At 41.4% G+C, this 20,666-nt stretch overlaps 1 protein-coding gene across 3 annotated transcripts; it reads right to left on the bottom strand.

Moving 5' to 3' along the window:
• Positions 1–16: 16 nt before the first annotated feature.
• On the bottom strand, positions 17–20,239 carry si:dkey-94l16.4 (signaling mucin HKR1). Of its 3 annotated transcripts, none has more exons than XM_029119948.2 (7): positions 19,998–20,239; positions 17,581–18,396; positions 14,942–17,457; positions 14,661–14,754; positions 12,813–12,862; positions 8,584–8,661; positions 17–2,666 (listed from the first exon to the last, which is right to left on the bottom strand). In XM_029119948.2, exons 2-6 carry the CDS (start codon positions 18,392–18,394, stop codon positions 8,614–8,616), a joined length of 3,522 nt encoding a protein of 1,173 aa, XP_028975781.2. In that variant the 5' UTR covers positions 18,395–18,396; positions 19,998–20,239; the 3' UTR covers positions 17–2,666; positions 8,584–8,613. The 3 variants fall into 3 exon arrangements, with proteins under 3 accessions (XP_028975781.2, XP_028975782.2, XP_028975780.2); XM_029119949.2 differs by having other exon boundaries at positions 18,304–18,396; positions 19,998–20,238; XM_029119947.2 differs by having other exon boundaries at positions 14,942–18,396.
• Positions 20,240–20,666: the final 427 nt, after the last annotated feature.

Below are 20,666 nucleotides of genomic sequence, written 5' to 3'. Positions count from 1 at the left end.
AACACTTAAGCATGAAGGGGTTCAACAACATTTATTCGACAGTTAGGTTTACCTGTCACCCAGGAGGAAGCAACATATTACAAAAGAGCACCTGTAAAGATGCCTTAAAATAAAGAGAGTAGTGACATTACTGTTTGCTGTCTGTGTCAAATATTACCCCCCCCCCAAAACAAATAAAACACATTGACAACTAACTAATATAGATGAGGCATGGGAATGTGGTGGCAGGTTACACCAGCAAAGTGACCATGACAAGATCAACAAGTAGACTGTATTATAAAAAAGGTTATACTACTTTGAGTTTCTCCAGTCCATGTGTGATAAATAACACCATATGCCAAAAACAAAAAAACTAATAGAATCATTGGATGATTGACTCAGCCCTGAGATTTTGACATACAAATACAAACAAACATTTCTTAACCATGTAAATAATAGTCCAAAAGTCATATTTGGTAAAATGCATTAGTTTGATTAGAGTAAGTAAGTGACAATAACAGCAGTAGCTCATTTAGCAAATTATCACTTGGCTAATTAAAAGTCACTTTCATTGCAGCAAATACATCTACATAAAAAGAAACTAAGGATGGCACAAAACAGAGAAATGTGTTGGTAGGTTGGTTTTAATATAGCTATGTTCCAGTAGCCATACTGGCATTCGACATAGAAATTAAGCCCAGCTCCTTGGCCCTTTATTCCACCTGCACTCCTAGGGTGGGTTTTGGAGTAGGTCCATGTGTGTATGCGTTGTGGCGTTTCGAACCCTCTCAGGGAGTGGCCTGTGGTAACATTCACCGTCTCCCTGTAAGACCTGAAATAAGGGCTTCATGGGTCTCATGTAGAACAACACTGCCCCAACTGTCGCTATGGAGAAGTACACAGAGACGATAACCACCAGACAACGCACATCTAAGAGAACCCTGAACCTCCGTTTACATCCAGGCCTAGATCTGCAGCCAAACCAGCATGCAAGCTGCCCTGGTTAGTTGTGTAGATGTCCGACAGAAGGCAATGTACTGGACACCCACTGATTTGTCATTGCACCAAAGCTGCTGAAGGTTAAGAAAATAAAGAGCTCTAGTAGTACTGATAAGGCTTTAGAAGAGTTCTGTAGAGAGAACTTCAGACAGATTGAAGAATGTTGACAGAGCTGAAAGGCTGATCAGGGCAAAACGGAAAACCCCTACATGTTGTAGACTGTTAGAAACTGGAGACCAACTGTAGCTCCACAGTCCCGAATTGTTAGAATTCAACAGAAAAACACTGAGGTTCTCTAAATCAAGTCTGTTTACGTAAAGTGAATTTAACTGGCACTAGCATTTCACACAAAGACAAATAAAGGTACGCCACTGTCAGAAAATCTGAAATTGATTATGAAGAATGATAGTGTTGGCATATTACCGTGGTCATTCAAGAAAATTAAAAAACCAAAAGCGTATATAGTCTCAGTCAAAACTGAAGAGGAAAGCCGAGAGCAGACTACAGGGAAAGAAAAAGACAAAATCACTTCTGATGGGAGTCTTAGTAAGATGGATACAGCCATGGCCCCAAAGAAATTAACCAGATAAATTAAAGATCTGTACTGATAGTACCAACACCACAATGGGGGGGGCGATAATACTGCAGCCAGTATTTAACATATCTATATGGTCAGTGCCACCCCAAAGTGCTTTCAGCATCATCCCTCCTCTCTAGAGGCAGTACATTCACAAGAATATTGTACAGTACAGCTACAATGTCCTCAACAAGCCTTCATATAATTATTAAATGGACTGACAAACTTAAGTGCAAGTAATCAGTTGAATTGCAGGTCTTGCCTAATCTCTGTAAATCAGAACGAACCCGATTAATCAGGTATTATTTACAGCTTGAGAATAAACCTGTCAAGATAGACTTATAGGAAAGCATGGTCCTTTATTAACAGATATTAACAGGTAGCTAGCTGTATGGTAATGGAACTGGTTCTGTAAAAAAATATTGATACACGACCATGGGAATACTAGACCATTCTGCAGTCTGTTCAGCACTCCTTTACAGCCACCAGCACCTTTACACAGTGGAGTCTTCAGCATTCAGGTTCTTAATAATAACTTAGACAAACAAATACACCTCTGGGTGAATTGCAAAGTCAAAACAAAAGCCACAAGATACCCCCCAAAAATAAATACGGCAAATATAATCACATACAAAGCTTTACAAAAATTAAATATCTCAGATTGCATTATGAATATTTACAGATTATTTTTTTTTTTTTTTAAAAGGGACAAACCTTTTTGTTAATAAATAACTACAAATTGATAGCACTTTGAGCATGCTATCATGACATGAAAACACTTATCTATTGGGGACCTTGGTTTACCCAATTTCCTGTATTCGGTTCAGTCATTTGCCCATGAAGCAGCCTGCACTGCCAGTCCAGTTCCACGTGAAGGACTGAGAGGTAACAGGACATTAGGACAGCCGTGGTCTACAACCTAAACTGTGCAGACAAGAACACTAAGCGGTGAAGAAAGCAGACCAGTTCCAGAAAGAGTAGAAAACCAGTTAAGGTTAGTTGGTGGTTGCATTCTGTCCCAGCGCAGCTGTCAGAGGACAGCATTCCAGTCCATTCCACTGTTACCAGGCTCACAGGAGATAACTTGCAAAATGCCATAGCTGAACACCATCTGTAAAGAAACAAATACATAATTCAGGTTTCCAAACAGGCAGCTATTGCAATTTGGATATGAGAAGTGAAAATGTAGTCCTTTGAGTGTATTTGAACATATTTCAATAAGAGCTCATGTTAAAATGCTGGAAGTTCCACTTTCTGATATCAAGCTCACATATTTCTCATTACCTCAGACATTTAATTAACCAAGGACAGGTCCAAACAAGTCCAACTGGACTTGAATAAACTATAATTCCACAAACCTGAGACCAGCCACAATTGCACTCGCTCCTCCAACACAGTTGCACGATATAGCACAAAAAAATGTATGTAGACCGTAGCCCAGTGCAAGATTGTAGTCTCAAGTAAATTATGTAATAAGTCCCTATACTTTCCTGGCTTGTTGAAAAACATTAGCAGCAGCCAATCATGTAAAATTCAAAGAATATGAAATTGTTTGGAACATCTCACATCGAATAAGATTAACAGGTCAGAAACATGATGGGGTATAAAGAGAGCACCCCAGAGAGGATGAGTCTTTCAGAAGTAAAGATGGGTAGGGGTTCACCATGCTGTGAAAGACGGTGCAGGCAAATAGTGCAACAATTTAAGAATAATGTTTCTCAGTGTAAAATTAATCTACAGTACATAATATTATTAAAAGATTCAGAGAAATCTCTGTACGCAACAGACAAGGCCGAAAACCAATATTGGATGGCAGGGATCTTTGGGCCCAGGTGGCACTGCATTAAAAAAAAAAGACAATTCAGTAGCGGACATCACTGCATGGGCTCAGGAACACTTCCGAAAACTATTGTCTGTCAACACAGTATGTCGCTGTATCCACAAATGCAAGTAAAAACTCATGCAAAGAAGTAGTCAGACATGAACAAGAACCAGAAACACTGCTGCTATCTCTGGGCCCAAGCTCATTTAAGATGGACTGAGGCAAAGTGGAAAACTGTCCTGTGGGCTGACGAATCAAAAATGGAAATTCTTCTTGGGAATCATGACGACGTGTCCTTCAGGCTAAAGAGGAGAGGGACCATCCGTCTTGTTATCAACGCACAGTTCAAGCCAGCATCCATTATGGTTTGTGGGTGCATTAGTTCACATGGCATGGGTGACAAACATCTGAAAAGGCACCATTAATGCTAAACAATACAGTGGGGAGAACAAGTATTTAATAACCTGCAAAATCAGCAGGTTCTCCTACTTGTAGAGGTCTGTAATTATTATCATAGGTACACTTCAACTGAGAGACGGAATCTGAAACAAAAATCCAGAAAATCCCTTTGTATGATTTTTTTATAATTAAATTGCATTTTATTGCATGACATAAGTATTTGATCACCTACCAACCAGTAAGAATTCTGGCTCTCAAAGACCTGTTAGTTTCTTTAAGAAGCCCTCCTGTTCTCCACTCATTACCTGTGCTAACTGCACCTGTTTAAACTCATTACCTATATAAAAGACACCTGTCCACACACTCAGACTCCAACCTCTCCACAATGGCCAAGACCAGAGAGCTGTGTAAGGACATCAGGGATAAAACTGTAGACCTGCACAAGGCTGGGATGGGCTACAGGACAATAGGCAAGCAGCTTGGTGAGAAGACAACTGTTGGTGCAATTCTTAGAAAATGGAAAAATTTCAAGATGACGGTCAATCTCCCTCGGTCTGGGGCTCCATGCAAGATCTCACCTTGTGGGGCATCAATGATCATGAGGAAGGTGAGGGATCAGCCCAGAACTACACAGCAGGACCTGTTCAATGACTGAAGAGAGCTGGGACCACAGTCTCAAAGAAACACACTACGCCGTCATGGATTGAAGATGGGTCGTGGCTGGGTCTTCCAGCATGACAACTACCCGAAACACACAGCCAGGGCAACTAAGGAGTGGCTCAGTAAGAAGCATCTCAAGTTCCTGGAGTGGCCTAGCCAGTCTCCAGACCTGAACCCAATAGAACATTTTTGGAGGGATCCGAAAGTCTGTATTGCCCAGCGACAGCCTCGAAACCTGAAGAATCTGGAGAAGGTCTGTATGGAGGAGTGGGCCAAAATGTGTGCAAACCTGGTCAAGAACTACAGGAAACATATGATCTCTGTAATTGCAAACAAAGGTTTTTGTACCAAATATTAAGTTCTGCTTTTCTGATGTATCAGATACTTAGGTCATAGAATAAAATGCTAATTAATTACTTAAAAATCTTCTGGATTTTTGTTTTAAAATCCATCTCTCACAGTTGAAGAGTTCCTATGATAAAAATTACAGACCTCTACATGCTTTGTAAGTAGGAAAACCTGCAAAATCGGCAGTGTATCAAATACTTGTTCTCCCCACTGTATATAGCGGTTTTGGCACAAACATATGTTGCCACCCAGACAACATATTTTTCAGGGAAGACCATGCTTATTTCAGCAAGTCAGGGCCAAACCACATTCTGCACGTATTACAGTAGCGTGGCTCCATAGTAAGAGTCCAGACCGGTCACCCATTGAAAACATTTTGTGCATTATGAAACAAAAAATATGACAAAGAAGTCCCCAAATTGTAGGACAGCTGCAATCCTATATTAAGCAAGAATGGGAAAACATTTCACTTTCAAAACTGTTTGGCCTCAGACCCCAAATGCTTACAGAGTATTGTTAAAAGAAAAATGTATGCAACATAGTGGTACATTGTTTTTAAACATTGTGCTGGAATCTAATTCAAAATGAAAAATCATTTTTCCAAAAACAAACTTTCCCAGTTTCAATATTTGATATGTTGCATTTGTACTATTTTCACTTAAAAACAAACTAAATAAATCTAAAATGATTTGGCGCATGTAAGTTGTCACACAGTCGTCAAATGGAAAGACTACAGCCCCAAACATGAAGGGAGTTAAGTATCTGCTTAATTGATAAAGAAAAAGCCCACACTGTCCATGAAACAGCTTTTGAGTTAATTGTCCAATTACATTGGGTCCCTTGAAAAAGAGGGGCCTACATATTAAAGCGCTGTAATCCCTAAACCCTTCCTCCAATTTGGATGTGATAGCCTCAAATTAATGCTGATACTGCACTTTAGCGCATATTCATTATTTAACTGTAACTTGAATACATTTTGGTAAACACCCAAAATAAAACTAAATATTCTGTACTTCAATAATACACCTTTATCTGTAGACATAATTGAAGCCTTTGCATTATATGAGCATGTGCCATGTACAGTTCTTCTTTGAAAAAACAACTTTGAATGATATGCCAGAGAAATTGCAATTGGCCACCACCGTGCAGATTCGGGAGATTAATAATCGAATATGGCTGCCTTGTCTCGTCGCTCCCTGGAAACACCTTCTGGTGGCTTGGGCCTCTGAGCTCAATGGAGGTTGAAGGTCGGAGACTGTGTTCCATTCCGACATAATGATTCCGGTCTACAAATCCTGGTTTAGCTAGGAATGAAACAGACCTGAACAGCATTGGATGCATATTGAAAATCATCCGCGGGGAGTTGCTGCAATAAAGCAGGGCTTTTTCATTTATTTTTAGTGGATATCACAGAATTGGGGAGAAAATTCAAAGTGATCATATTGGTCTTGGTAAAATGCATTTTAGAACATAAGGAATCAAATTGTAATATTGGAAGATGTTGAATATGGAGATAGAAATCTATCAAAATGTTGAACCTGTAAGCACCAAGTCACAAATATATACAGCGAATAAAAAATACATAATACAACCGTCAAATTAAAATCACTCAAGAAATATGCATATACACTGCTCAAAAGAATTACGGGAACATGTAATCATCACAGTATAACACCAAGTCAATTAAACTTCAGGAATATCAGTCTGTCCAGTTAGGAAGCATAAGTGATTGTGAACCAATGTCACCGGTTTTGGTGCAAATGAAAAAGGGTGCACTGGAAAGGCAACAGCAAGACAACCTCAAAAAGGGAATGGTTTTGCAGGTGGTGGCCACGGACAATTGCTCTCTCCTTATCCTTCCCGACCGATTATACTCTAGTTGTCCTTGTCACTACTAATAACATAAGGCAGTACCTGGAGCCCATTCAGGTTGCACAGGCAGTCCAGCTCCTCCAGGATGGCACATCCATACATGCTGTCGCAAGACGTTTTGCTGTGTCTCCCAGCACAGTCTGAAGAGCATGGAGGAGGTACCAGGAGACAGGCTGTTACACAAGGAGAGCTGGACTGGGTCGTAGAAGGGCATATCAACCCGGCAGCAGGACCGGTATCTGCTCCTTTGTGCGAGGAGGAACAGGAGGAGAGACCTACAAAATTAACTCCAGCGGGCTACTGGTGTGCATGTTTCTGACCAAACTGTCGAATACAGACTCCATGAGGGTGGCATGAGGGCCCAACATGCTCTTTTGGGACATGTGCTCACAGCCCAGCACCATGCAGAACACCAGAATTGGCAGGTCCGCCATTGGCGCCCTGTTCTCTTCACAGATGAGAGCAGATTCCCTCTGAGCACGTGACAGATGTGGAGTCTAGAGACACTGTGCTTAACGTTATGCTGCCTGCAACATCATCCAGCATGACCGGTTTGGTGGTGGGTCAGTGATGGTCTGGGGAGGCATATCCTTGGAGGGTAACACAGACCTCCACGTGCTAGCCATAGGTACTGCGATGATATCCTCAGATCCATCATCAAATCTTACGCTGGTGAAGTGGGCCCTGGGTTCCTCCTGGCGTAGGACAATGCCCGGCCTCTTGCGGTCAGTGTGTAGGCAGTTCCTGAATGACGAAGGTATTGGAGCCATTGACTGGCCCTCAAGCTCCCCAGACCTGATTCCAAGTGAGAACCTCTGGGACATTATATATCCGTGTATCCGCCGTCGCCAAGTAGCGCCACAGACTGTGGAGGCCCTGATCCAGGTCTGGGAGGAGATTCCCCCAGAACACAATCTGCTGTCTCATCAGGAGCATGCCAAGACATGTCGGTAGTGCATACAGGCACGTGGAGGCCATACACATTACTGAGGCACATCATGAGTTGATTCCTTTTGGAATAGCCAGTGATTTCAATTGTTTACTATGATACTCAGTGTGAGTTTCAATAAATCCCCCAATCGGTTGGTGATTTTGGTTTCCATTGACCGTTGTTATCATTATGCTCGCAACGAATTACAGAATGTAGAGTAAAGATTTTGATCCTTAATATACAGCTCCGGAAAAAATTAAGAGACCACTGCATCTTTTTCATTCCTTTCCAAAAAAGTCAAAAAGGAAGGTTTTAAATGAGGAACAGAAGGGTTAAAATTGAGACCACTGCAAATGGAATGCTTCTTAATTTAATGCTCCTAAATTCCTCTCTTAATTTTTTCCAGAGATATATTTCATTCACTGAGACCCGATGTGTGATATAAGTGTTCTCTTCATTTTTTTTGAACAGTCTACTTTCACAAACAGTCAAAATCCAAAAACAAATAAATTGTTAAAAATAAAAGATGATTATAAAATAAATGTAAGACCGTTTTGTTGAATGATGTTTTTGTGAATGTTACAGCATTTGTCACCTGTTACAGATTTGTGACTTGCATTATATTTGTGAGTGACCTTACATATTTGTCAGTAGCGTTGCATATTTGTGAGTCGCATTTTACAGATTGGTTGCATACGAAATCCAGATTAGGATCTCCTTAGTTCTGCTTATCTCCAGAACTGCTATATATTTAAAACATACCTTCAAAATAACACAGCACCTTATTGTATAAAAAAGTATGATTTATGTTTACACATTTTACAATTCAGTATACATTTAGGCTGTATGTTGTTGATTTCTGCCGTTCACAGCATTGTGTTGACACCCTTAAGAACGTTGTATTTAAAATAATTCATGACACATTCACATATCAGTTATGCAAAACAAAAAAAAGGATTGTGAATAAGTAGTGCATTGTGTAACAGGACAACTAACCATGAGTATTCAGATGGTCTCCAGGCTGTGTCACCTGTCTTCTCTTCGACCCCCAGGAGGGCTTTTGAATGACTTGTTCTGGGGAAGAACCAACATACACATACAATAAACCCCAGTGACAGAGTAGAAGGTGAATTTAATGGTTCAAATACAGTAAAGTCAAAAGGTCCTGAGCCAGGAAAGCAGACTTTTCATATACATATTGGGACACAGACAGATCATCGACAGATAAAGATGGCCTAATTAAAAAAAAACCACTGTTCCAGTTGTTTTGGTCTTTCCTCGGGGGTTGCCAACTGATTCTGAGAGGCTTTTTGACCTCCCATGTAGGCCATGTTTTGTGCACTGTCTTTCTGAAAGCTGACTCATGCCTTTTGACTTAAATTGTGTCAAGAAAGGCCTGCAGACCCCTCCATGTCACCCTGGGGTTCTTAGACTATGACAATCTTTTGGTCAGCTGAATTTGGTGGGACAAAGTTTCCTGTGTAGAATGTTCTACATTCATAGATGGTCTATGGGAAAGTGGAAAGATGTCCTTCAAATTGCTTTGTACTGGCTTTGGTACACGTGATTGAATATTTTAACCATTTAATGGGCTCAAAGATATTCACCCTAATTGTACTTTTCCATATTTTGTGTTACAACAAGAAATCAAAATGGATTTAAGTTGGGATTTTTGCCAGCTATAAACACAAGAAAAGTAAATGTCAACGATACAAAAAATACAAATTGTTCTAAATTACAGCCTTAAGTATATTTGGATAAGTCTCAGTGAGCGCCATACATGTGGACAAGGCAATTTTTCATTCCTCTTTGGAAACTACTCAAGCTTTGTCAAGTTGGTTAGGAACATTTGGTTAAAAGCAGGTGCTTTCATACAGGTGCTGGTCATAAAATTTGAATATCTTCAAAAAGTTTATTTATTTAAGTAATTCCATTCAAAAAGTGAAACTTGTATAATGTATACATTCATTCCACACAGACTGATATATTTCAAGTGTTTATTTCTTTTAATTTTGATGATTATAACTGACAACTAATGAAAACCCCAAATTCAGTATCTCAGAAAATGTGAATATTGTGAAAAGGTTCAATATTGAAGACACCTGGTGCCACACTCTAATCAGCTAATTAACTCAAAACACCTGCAAAGGCCTTTAAATGGTCTCTCAGTCTAATTCTGTAGGCAACACAATCATGGGAAAGACTGCTGACTTGACAGCTGTCCAAAAGACGACCATTGACACCTTGCACAAGACACAAAAGGTCATTGCTAAAGAGGCTGGCTGTTCACAGAGCTGTGTCCAAGCACATTAATAGAGAGGGGAAGGAAAAGATGTGGTAGAAAAAAAGTGTACAAGCAATAGGGATAACCGCACCCTGGAGATGATTGTGAAACAAAACCCATTCAAAAATGTGGGGGAGATTCACAAAGAGTGGACTGCAGCTGGAGTCAGTGCTTCAAGAACCACCACGCACAGACGTATGCAAGACATGGGTTTCAGCTGTCGCATTCCTTGTGTCAAGCCACTCATGAACAAGACACAGTGCCAAAGCTACCAGTACTTGGTTTAAGGGCCATGGTATCCCTGTTCTTAATTGGCCAGCAAATCCGCCTGACCTTAACCCTATAGAAAATCTATGGGGTATTGTGAAGAGGAAGATGCGATATGCCAGACCCAACAATGCAGAAGAGCTGAAGGCCACTATCAGAGCAACCTGGGCTCTCATAACATCGGAGATACTGAATTTGGGATTTTCATTAGTTGTCAGTTATAATCATCACAATTAAAAGAAATAAACATTTGAAATATATCAGTCTGTGTGTAATGAATGAATATAATATACAAGTTTCACTTTTTGAATGGAATTACTGAAATAAATCAACTTTTTGATGATATTCTAATTTTATGACCAGCACCTGTAAATAAGTCTTTGCTGTCACCAAAAAAGGAACTCAAGCACAGAGTTATTGTAACTTTCAATGGAATCAGGTTCTATGGTCAGATGTGACCAAAATAGAGCATTTTGGAAACAAACACCAAATGTGGGTTTGGCATATACAAAAAGATATCCATGCAGAAAAGTACCTAATCCCCAATGTGAAGTAAGGTGGTGGATCTTTAATGTTTTTGGGGCTGTTTTTCTTCCATAGCCCCAGGACAACTTTTTAGGATAAATGGTATAAGACTCAAAGTACCAGCAGATATTAAATTATAATATCTGCCTCAGCCAGGAAGCTTAAACGAGGCTTCCAGCAGGAAAAGGACCCAAAGTAAACCTTAAAATCATCACAAAAACAATTCGCTGACCACAGAATCAAAGTTTTGCCATGGCCACAAAGTTGACCTCAGCATCTAAAGGATCTGGAGAGACCCTCAGATCCCTAGCCATGAGTTCTCCAACCTCATAATGTGCTATAAGAGAAGATTCAGCTGTTCTCTTGGCAAAGGGAGGTTGCACAAAGTATTAAACAAAGGGGTGCCAATAATTGAAGCACACATTTGAGATTAGATGTGTAAATATTTCTATTGAAAAATCTAAATAAATGAAGAAATTTCTTTTGTCAGTTTACAAAGGGTGCCAATATTAGTCAAGGGCACTACATATGGACAGAGCACACAAAATATCGTAAACAATATTCACTTTTTTTTCCTGGATGCAACACTTTGGATTTGAAATGATTCAGTGACTTTGGGGTGAAAGTGTAAAGTATTTGGACAAATAACAGATAACAATAACAGTTATATTTAGTACTTAGGCAAATAAAATACAGAGCCAAAGACAACGATTTGTTACTGTCCATACACTTTTGGAGATCACTGTACAGTGGATATAAAAAGTCTACACACCCTTGTTAAAATGCCAGGTTTTTGTGATGTAAAAAAATGAGACAAAGATAAATCGTGTCACTTTTAATTTGACCTAGAATGTGAACAATTCAATTGAAAAATAAACTGAAATCTTCAAGGGGCAAAAACGACAAAGAAAAACCTTGTGGCTGTGTTCAGAATTAACCAATCACATTCAAACTCATGTTAAATAGAAGTCATTACACACCTGCTATCATTTAAAGTGACTGATTAATCACAAATAAAGTTCAGTTGATCAAGTAGGATTTTCCTGACATTTTCTTAGTTGCATCTCAGAGCAAAAGCCATGGTCCGCAGAGAGCTTCCAAAGCATCAGAGGAATCTCATTGTTCAAAGATATCAGTCAGGAGAAGGGTACAAAAGAATTTCCAAAGCATTAAATATACCATGGAACACAGTGAAGGCAGTCATCATAAAGTGGAGAAAATATGGCACAACAGAGACATTACCAAGAACTGGACGTCCCTCCAAAATAGATAAGACGAGAAGAAAACTGGTCAGGGAGGCTTCCAAGGGGCCTACAGCAACAATAAAGGAACGGCAGGAATTTCTGGCAAGTACTGGCTGTGTGCTACATGTGACAACAATCTCCTGTATTCTTCATATGAATGGGCTATGGGGTAGGGTGGAAAGACAGAAGCCTTTTCTTACAAAGAAAAACATCCAAGCCCGGCTGAAGTTTGCACAAACAAACATCTAGTCCCCCAAAAGCACGTGGGAAATGTGTTATGGTCTGATGAAACTAAAGTTGAACTTTTTGGCCATAATTCCAAAAGGTATGTTTGGCGCAAAAACAACACTGCAAACAATCACCCAAAGAAGAGTGGGCTAATATTGCCATGTCAAGATGTGCCATGCTAATAGACTCCTACCCAAAAAGACTGAGTGCTGAAATAAAATCAAAAGGTGCTTCAACAAAGAATTCGTTTAAGGATGTGCACACTTATGCAACCAGGTTATTGTGAGTTTTTTATCTTTCCCCCTCAAAGATTTCAGTTTGTTCTTCAATTCAATTTCAATTCACATTATAGGCCACATAAAAGGTGTAAAAATGTCTGACATGATATTTGTCTCATTCTTTTACATCACAATAACCTGGCATTTTAACAGGGGTGTGTAGACTTTATATCCACTGTACATACAACATTGACATATCATATATAATGGGTGGTGAGCACATAAGAATGGGATAAAAACCATGAGTAAATAATACAGGTGGATTTATAGTTGAAGTATATCTAGATGCAGAGAGATGAGCAGATCTTGAAATGTACTATAGTCCAGCTACTTGACAGGAAAAGTGTTAAAGCCTAGAAAGGATCCAACCTTTAGGTGACAAAAGCCTATCATGTATACCTTGTGCTTGGTGCATTTCATGGAAAAGTTCTCTTCATTGAGGACACAGTCTGTGGGGAGAAGAATGCTTGGATCAATTAAGACACGGTCAGGGTTTAACCAGCCGACAGCAGCGGAACCGCTCTCCACACGCACCACAGGGTACAGACAGAAAGGACAGCTTGTAACAGACAGCATGCAACACAGCTATTTACAGAGAGAACACAGACAATTTCAACTGAATAACAGATTTAAAAGGGCCATTCATTTTTCTACTATTAGGACAAATTCAAATACATACACAGTTAAGGTTTTAAGTTCAAATTGAAGTTATTGTGATTGGAAAAAGCATTTTACTGACACAGACAGATAATGCAGTTGTGTAAGTGGGACAAAGTCTCTACGCCACTCGCTAGGTTAAATGACTTGTCCGCTATTAATTGCAGTTTAAACTCAAAATAATGTTAAAACAATTAAGCATTTGAACATGATTTTAAATGGCCAAGAAACAAAGATGAAATCTCACAAATTATCTTGTCAAGGTCTTCAAAAAAGAAATACTACACCGCTCCACTTTCGAGGGGGCCTATACAGGGCAGGCTGTTGCTCCCACTTCTGGGCATCGTCGAATACGATTACTACCTGGATTAGTCCAGGTAGTAAACTAAATGACAATAATACTTACAAAAACCACTGAGGCAGACTTTATGCTTGCTATGAATCACAATTAGCAAATACACAACTGACTTTAAATGAAAATGTGTTCCAAAAAACGAATACGATTGTAAAACATCATAGAACCCGATGTCACTACAACAACATGGCAGTCCTTGACGGGCACAGCGGCCACTGGCCGACGGAAATAACCTTTCTGATGAGGCATTAAGGCCAGACAGTGGCACCAACGGACATTCTGCCGTGGAATGCCAACCCCTCTCCCATACCACCTCTCTGGGGCACAAACCTGATATTACTCATTAAGACATCATGTGAATGCCTACCAGAGTGAGAAAGACCCCTCATGGCATGTAGTGGATGAACAAAGGCTATTGCGTTTCTACTAAACTAACAGGGAGTCAAAAAGAAATGGATATTGCACATGTCAATAGTAGAATCCCATAATTAAATTAATCATGTAGCCCTACCCATCCCACACCCTCCACTTCACCCTAGATGGTGCTGACCCAATTTACACTCTCCTGTGTTAGACCCACAGACACTGGCAGTATGCCATAACCAGGACTTTGCGACTCATGGCCGCAATGACACAGCTGTACAAGGCAGTAACTTAGACCATTGAGTCATTCGTTGGCCCATAAAAGGAAAATTTTACTATCAGTCACAAGCTATCAGGGTGAGCTAGCCTCTACAGTAGATTTTCTAAGATTTAAAGTTTTTTTTTTTTGTTTTATTGTTTTGATTGTTAGGTTGCATAAACATGATTCGTTATTTATTTTCCCAAAAACTGTGGTTGTCAGATTAGGAGAATATGGTATATTGGTCAGTAGGGATGTGCATCGTTCCCTTTCAAGAAAATGTTAAACATATGTATGTATGTGGCTGATATTTTACAATACACAAGTGGCTCATTAGTCTAGTCCATTAATCCTATTTGAGTGAAATACTTATTTGATGTAGGTATCAGGTCTAAACCCAGGTACTAGGTTTAGAAACATGTTTGATAAAGCCAGAGAAACAACCAGCACTGCAGATTTTAATGTCAGGAACAGCAACTGATTGCTATAACATCTTGATTTTAATATATAAATAAAATAAATGTTAATTGTTAATTTTCCCCTTACCCTCCCATGACACTCAACAAGCATGTTTCTCTCCACCCCTTCCATGGGGACTGGAGTGGAGACTTACCTGACTGTAGACAACACCTGTAGTGATACTTATTGGGGCATCCTTTTAAAAAGCAGCCCAATGTGGCACCTGTTTTATGGCAGCGCAAACACATCTAAAAACAAGGGGAATTTAGGGTTAGGGGACATTTTACTAAACAGAGCTCTTCCTTTTTAATGGAAAAACACATGACAAGACACGTTACAACAGTATACAGATGACAAAAAAAAATATCTGACCTAGTTCCTCAATCATAAAACAACAGAGACCAGATTCACGCATCAAGCAGCTACACAACTTACCGTTTCTTGAGCTACCTTGACTGCCTCCTCCAGGCCGTAGACCCTCCCTTTCACCAGGAACACACCTGCAGCCCAGATGCAGCAGTCCTCATGGAGCCAGTACTCACACTGCTCCAAAGGGACCACAGGGGGACTGTACCAGTCCTCTAACGCAGCCACAGCCCCAGAGGTGACCCCAACCCCAGCCTGTGTCCTGGCCCTCTTAGCTGGAGGGCTGCCGGAGGGAGCGCTGTCACTGGTCCACCTCCCGAGCAGGCCCTCCTGGTTCAGCCGGGGGCCAGGTTTGTGGGGCCAAGGGACCCCTGGGGGCCGAGCATACTTCCGGCCCCTGCCTCTCAGGCTACAGGAGGAGTCAGAGTCACTGAAATCCTCTTCCTCCTCTTCTTTGAGGCCTGGGGTACTGGCCGGGGCTTTAGAGCTAGGCCTGTATCCCTCAGGGTAGTATGGACCGTGGAGGTCCCCCAGGTCCAAGGCGTTAGCTGAACCACCGCAGAGGCAGCAGACCAGGGTGTTGCAGTACTTGCTGTGGGTGGAGACGCGGCCCAGCTGGAGGCAGGAGGTAGAGGGTATGGCCCCAGGAATGAAGCTCCCGGAGGCGGAGCCTGCAGCCTGCATTTGACGCTGGCCCTTCTGCCTGGGTTTCTCTTCCTCCGGGTAGTTAATGACCGTACAGTTGGCAGGGGAGGTGGAGGCAGACTTACGTTCAACATGAATGAATGGAGAGAACGTCTCCCCCCTCACGTCCCTCTTCTCCTCCTTGTAGTTGATGTATTTGAGTTTGATCTCAGGCTCCTGAGGGGAGAATATGGAGGACTGGCAAGGTCTGGGTTTTTTCCGTTTCTTTTTGGGAGCAGGAGTCACCTTTGTTGTTTTCGTGATTGGAAAGGCAGCTTTGCAGCTTGTATTCTTAGCCTTTTGCTTCCCAGGACTTCTTTCAGACACCTTAGATGGTGGTAATAAACTCACTACATCCACCTCTGAGGATGACCCTCTGAGTTCATACTCATTCTCAATGTGTTTGTCCGGAAGAAATGATGGACTGGAGGCTTTCGGAGATGTGCTGCTGTCTGGGTATTTGAAAAACACGGCGTGCTCTGACTCTGAGGTAGACTCTCTGCCACTGTCTATGTGAATGTTAATGCTATCTATAGAACATTTTGTTGAGGCAACTACTGCCTTTCCTTTGGCTGGCTTTACTTTAGTCTCTCCCTCAGAGCTAGACGCAGATGATATCTGTTGGTTAGGACTAACAGCAGCTTCAGATGGACTGCTCTGGGTCTGAGTTCGACTAACAGCAGCTTCAGATGGACTGCTCCGGGTCTGAGTTTGACTAACAGCAGCTTCAGATGGACTGCTCCGGGTCTGAGTTCGACTAACAACAGCTTCAGATGGACTGCTCCGGGTCTGAGTTTGACTAACAGCAGCTTCAGATGGACTGCTCCGGGTCTGAGTTCGACTAACAACAGCTTCAGATGGACTGCTCCGGGTCTGAGTTCGACTAACAGAAGCTTCAGATGGACTGCTCCAGGTCTGAGTTCGACTAACAGAAGCTTCAGATGGACTGCTCGGGGTCGGAGTTCGACTAACAGAAGCTTCAGATGGACTGCTCGGGGTCGGAGTTCGACTAACAGAAGCTTCAGATGGACTGCTCGGGGTCTGAGTTCGACTAACAGAAGCTTCAGATGGACAACTCTGGGTCTGAGATCGACTAACAGCAGCTTCAGATGGACTGCTCTGGGTCTGAGTTCGACTAACAGCAGCTTCAGATGGACTGCTCTGGGTCTGAGTTTGACTAACTGCAGCTTCAGATGGACTGCTCGGGGTCTGAGTACGACTAACTGCAGCTTCAGATGGACTGCTCTGGGTCTGAGTTCGACTAACTGCAGCTTCAGATGGACTGCTCTGGGTCTGAGTTCGACTAACTGCAGCTTCAGATGGACTGCTCTGGGTCTGAGTTTGACTAAATGCAGCTTCAGATGGACTGCTCTGGGTCTGAGTTTGACTAAATGCAGCTTCAGATGGACTGCTCTGGGTCTGAGTTTGACTAACTGCAGCTTCAGATGGACTGCTCTGGGTCTGATTTTGGGAATTTGTCAAGGGTTGGATCTGGGTCTTTGAAACCTTGGGCTTCTTAGTGGATACTTTATACCAATTAGGGTTTATGTTCATCACTATGGCCTCTAACCTTGTTCCCCTGCCTGAGCGAGGGGGGAGTTTCTTCCTCTCAAAAGTCCTTTGCTCTGCCTTTGCCTTACCATTCTGGTTAGAAGTAACCGACTCCTTGGGTTTGTTTTCTACAACCTGGGGCACAATGCTCTCGTCTTCCGTCAAGTCAACAACAGGCTCTGAAACTGCCTTGGTGTTATGTATGGGCTGCTGGTAGTCCTTGCTGATATCTGACCTTGAGGTGTTATCACTGTTCGCCTGTGTCCCCTGTACTGTCCCCTCCCCTGATAGCCCAGACAGTTGAGGCCCACGGCTCGCCAGATCATCCCAGTGGGTATCTGCAGTCTTATCTGCAAAAGAGTTAACAGCACTGAGTGAACAGGAAGCCTGAGGAAGAATGAACAAATCTGCATTATCCAATGAGGTAGCAGATGGAGAGACCGGGTCCTGCAGTGAACTGATATACTCCCTACTGGTAGAACAAAGGTCCCTGGGACTCCTGCTGTCCTGGAGTATGACTGGCTCCTCCGTTCTTGAGATAAGAAAAAGAACCTCTGTGTCTGCACTCCTTTGTTCCTTCTCCTCCAAATCTGTTGTGAGGAGCTCTGGGGAGGAATCAATACAGATTGCAGAATTGGGCCAGTTGTCACTCCTGCCATTCTGCAGTCCTCTGTTGTTGTCTGTGACCTGAAAAATACAGTTTTCCTTTGAATTCCCTCTCTGTTGAGGCTTGTGTTTTTCCACCCCTCCGCTGGTAGCCATTCGACTGCCGTTGATTTCATGAGTGTGCTGCATTAAAGGAACTGCTGCCACACTCTCAACCACCACAGGGGCTGCTGGAGACACAGAGTCAAACATTTCAGACTGAGGCACTAAGCCCAGAGGTCTATCCACCTGCTGCAGGTATCCATCCAATGTTGAGAACTTGCTGATCGACGGGACACCATAGAGAGTGGAATGCTGGGAGAGAGTGTCATGGGTGGAGAAGACATGAGACCGGCTCACATAGGAGAGGGTGACTGTAGTGTTTGAGAAAGCATTATCAGGCTGGATTTGGTCTCCTGGTTGAAGCCTGTGTTCAGGGTCAGTATTTGGGAAGGGGAGTCCCTTGCTGCCCCCAGAGCCTGGGTACCAGCTTGAAGGCTTGACCACCCTTATGGCATCTACAGAGCTGGTTTTCAGGAGGCATTCCTCACCTTTCCTAGTCAAGTCCATCGCAGCATGGCTACAGGTGGAGGAAAGGTCTTGGGGCTGTAAATCATCTGATTCTCTAGGTTGTGGCTCCATAACTGAAAGGCGAGCAAAGAATACAGAACATTTAAATAATTACATGGCAGAGATGCAATGAAAAGGTCAATAGGACTTGACCAAAAACAATGGAATACAAGTGTGAGAATTAGGTTGACTCTCCACACTGCTCCCTGCAAAATAAGCCTATATAAGGAAGAATGTGTCACTTTGCAACGAAAAGTGGAGTATGATACTAGTTTGAGATCAACTACAATACGTTAACGTCCTCCTTACCAAACACCAGATTTTGCCATCACCGATTATAACCCTTTTCTTAGTTTAATTTGTATTAGCCTTTTAAACATGTAAATGACAACTTCTACTGTACATGTTAGCTATGCAAGAAACAATTCGAAACACATGCAAATCGAAGGAGTAACCACACTGTGGGCCTTATAGATAAATCAATCCTGACGGTTTTAGGTAGGAATATATTTTTTGCGACTGCGCTCATGAGTCAGTGTCTTTTTTTCCCTCAGTGTTCAATCACCACATCATGCGTTTCATTCTTAACGCATCTAGATAGATAGCAATCGCTAATTATTTTAATAATTTACTGGCCTATATGTGGTAACATGCCTGAATATGACAGAAATTGGATTACATCATGACACAGTACAGACTTTGTTAATGCAACAGTAAAACAGATTAAAGCAAAAAGTTAGCCAACGTTTTCGCTTTTCACTTTTCGGTTAATAGGTTACTATTAGTAACTTAGCAAAGCACATTTAACGAGTTCAGGCAGTACAGTAAGGTGGAACGTTGTTGCAGATCCAGAAGTTAACTCTCGCGCGGATTGTGCAATGAGTAAACAACGACATTGGGAAAAAACGCTTTAGCCCTAGCTAGTTAGCTGCAGTATCTAATAATCAGAGTTGAAAGAAAATACTTTAAACCAGTTTAGAACAAGGAGTTACAGTAACAAAAGTTTATAATTTATTTCTGAAATACATCTATGTTAAGTCAGCAAGCTAAACTCAAAATACTAGGCTGGAAAGACAACTGACACGCGCAAACTAGCTTTTGGCTAGTTACCTTTTTTATTGTCCGTCAAATGTGAAGGATGATTTCGTGACATCACAAGAACTCCCTCGTCGTTAGATTAACAATCTAGAATACTTTCACCGGGCGAAATACTGTAGTAAACAAGTACGATTTTGGTTTTGACAGTTTGCAATATTTTACACCAGTCTAGCTAGGTAGAATACACTCAACTACAATAGCTAGTTTCTGTACCGCAAATGAATTCATTCCTTATAAAAGTTGCACCCTAATTCTAATAATACTGCGCTACAGTAGATATTAGTTATGACAGTAAATCTTTAGCTGATATGGCAACGTTATCTCATTGACTGATGAATAATGGAATTACTAGAGTATATTTTAATGTGTGCTGGTTATACAGTAATGCCATTCAGGGATCGATCTCTCCCGTACATCATTGCGGGGTGGAGTGATGATACGTCTATCGCCGGATATAGCTAGCTAGCTTCTACCCCTCGTTGACTTCTTCATGGGTAGCTAACTTGCTAAGCTAACTTAGGCCCTTCGTATGAAACAAAAGAGCGAGCATAATGCGCAGCCGGAGACTGAAACTTACCCGAACGAAGAGTGTTTTTTTTAAACGTCCAGTTCAATAGTGAGTCGCACCCAGCATCGTTCAGGTCCCCATACAGTAATGTAAAACATGAATTTAGATGTTTGAAAAATTACAGATGTGTGTCAGTAAATGTGTAAACGGGATTCAAAAAAATTGAAATCCCTGATTGTACTTTCAGGGACCCAATTCTCCGCGCGTGAGCTTCGACGCACTACGAGCACAGCGCTTGTCAGCTGGCGATCACACTGAAGCATTATGGGAAGGGGAAATTGTGTCTTGGCTACTAGCATAAAATAAAGATGCTGTCAATTGTACGTAAAAAGTTTAGATGTATATTTTATTTTAGCGCTAAACCACTCATTTAGTAACTCTGACACTCATTTAATAATCCAATAACTAAATTCTCCCAAACTAATTTGTTTAAGTTTAAAATTTAAATGGACATTTACCCAGAATACACAAGTCATGGGCTGAAGTTTTCTGATGTTATAATAGCTGTTTTAATAAAACTGAATTCTGGATTAGAAAGTTTCTCATGGCACTTAGACAAGTTTCTGGTTATGTATAAATCTAACACCAAGTTGTAAAATGGGTAAAAACATATATTTTTTATTATTTAGAGGCTTGAAGAATCAGCTTTGCAATGCATCATGGGTAAACTATGACTCA

The sequence above is a fragment of the Esox lucius genome, chromosome 5, assembly GCF_011004845.1.
Source record: "Esox lucius isolate fEsoLuc1 chromosome 5, fEsoLuc1.pri, whole genome shotgun sequence".
NCBI classification, from domain to species: Eukaryota; Metazoa; Chordata; class Actinopteri; order Esociformes; family Esocidae; genus Esox; species Esox lucius.
This window is presented reverse-complemented; position numbering and strand designations above follow the sequence as displayed.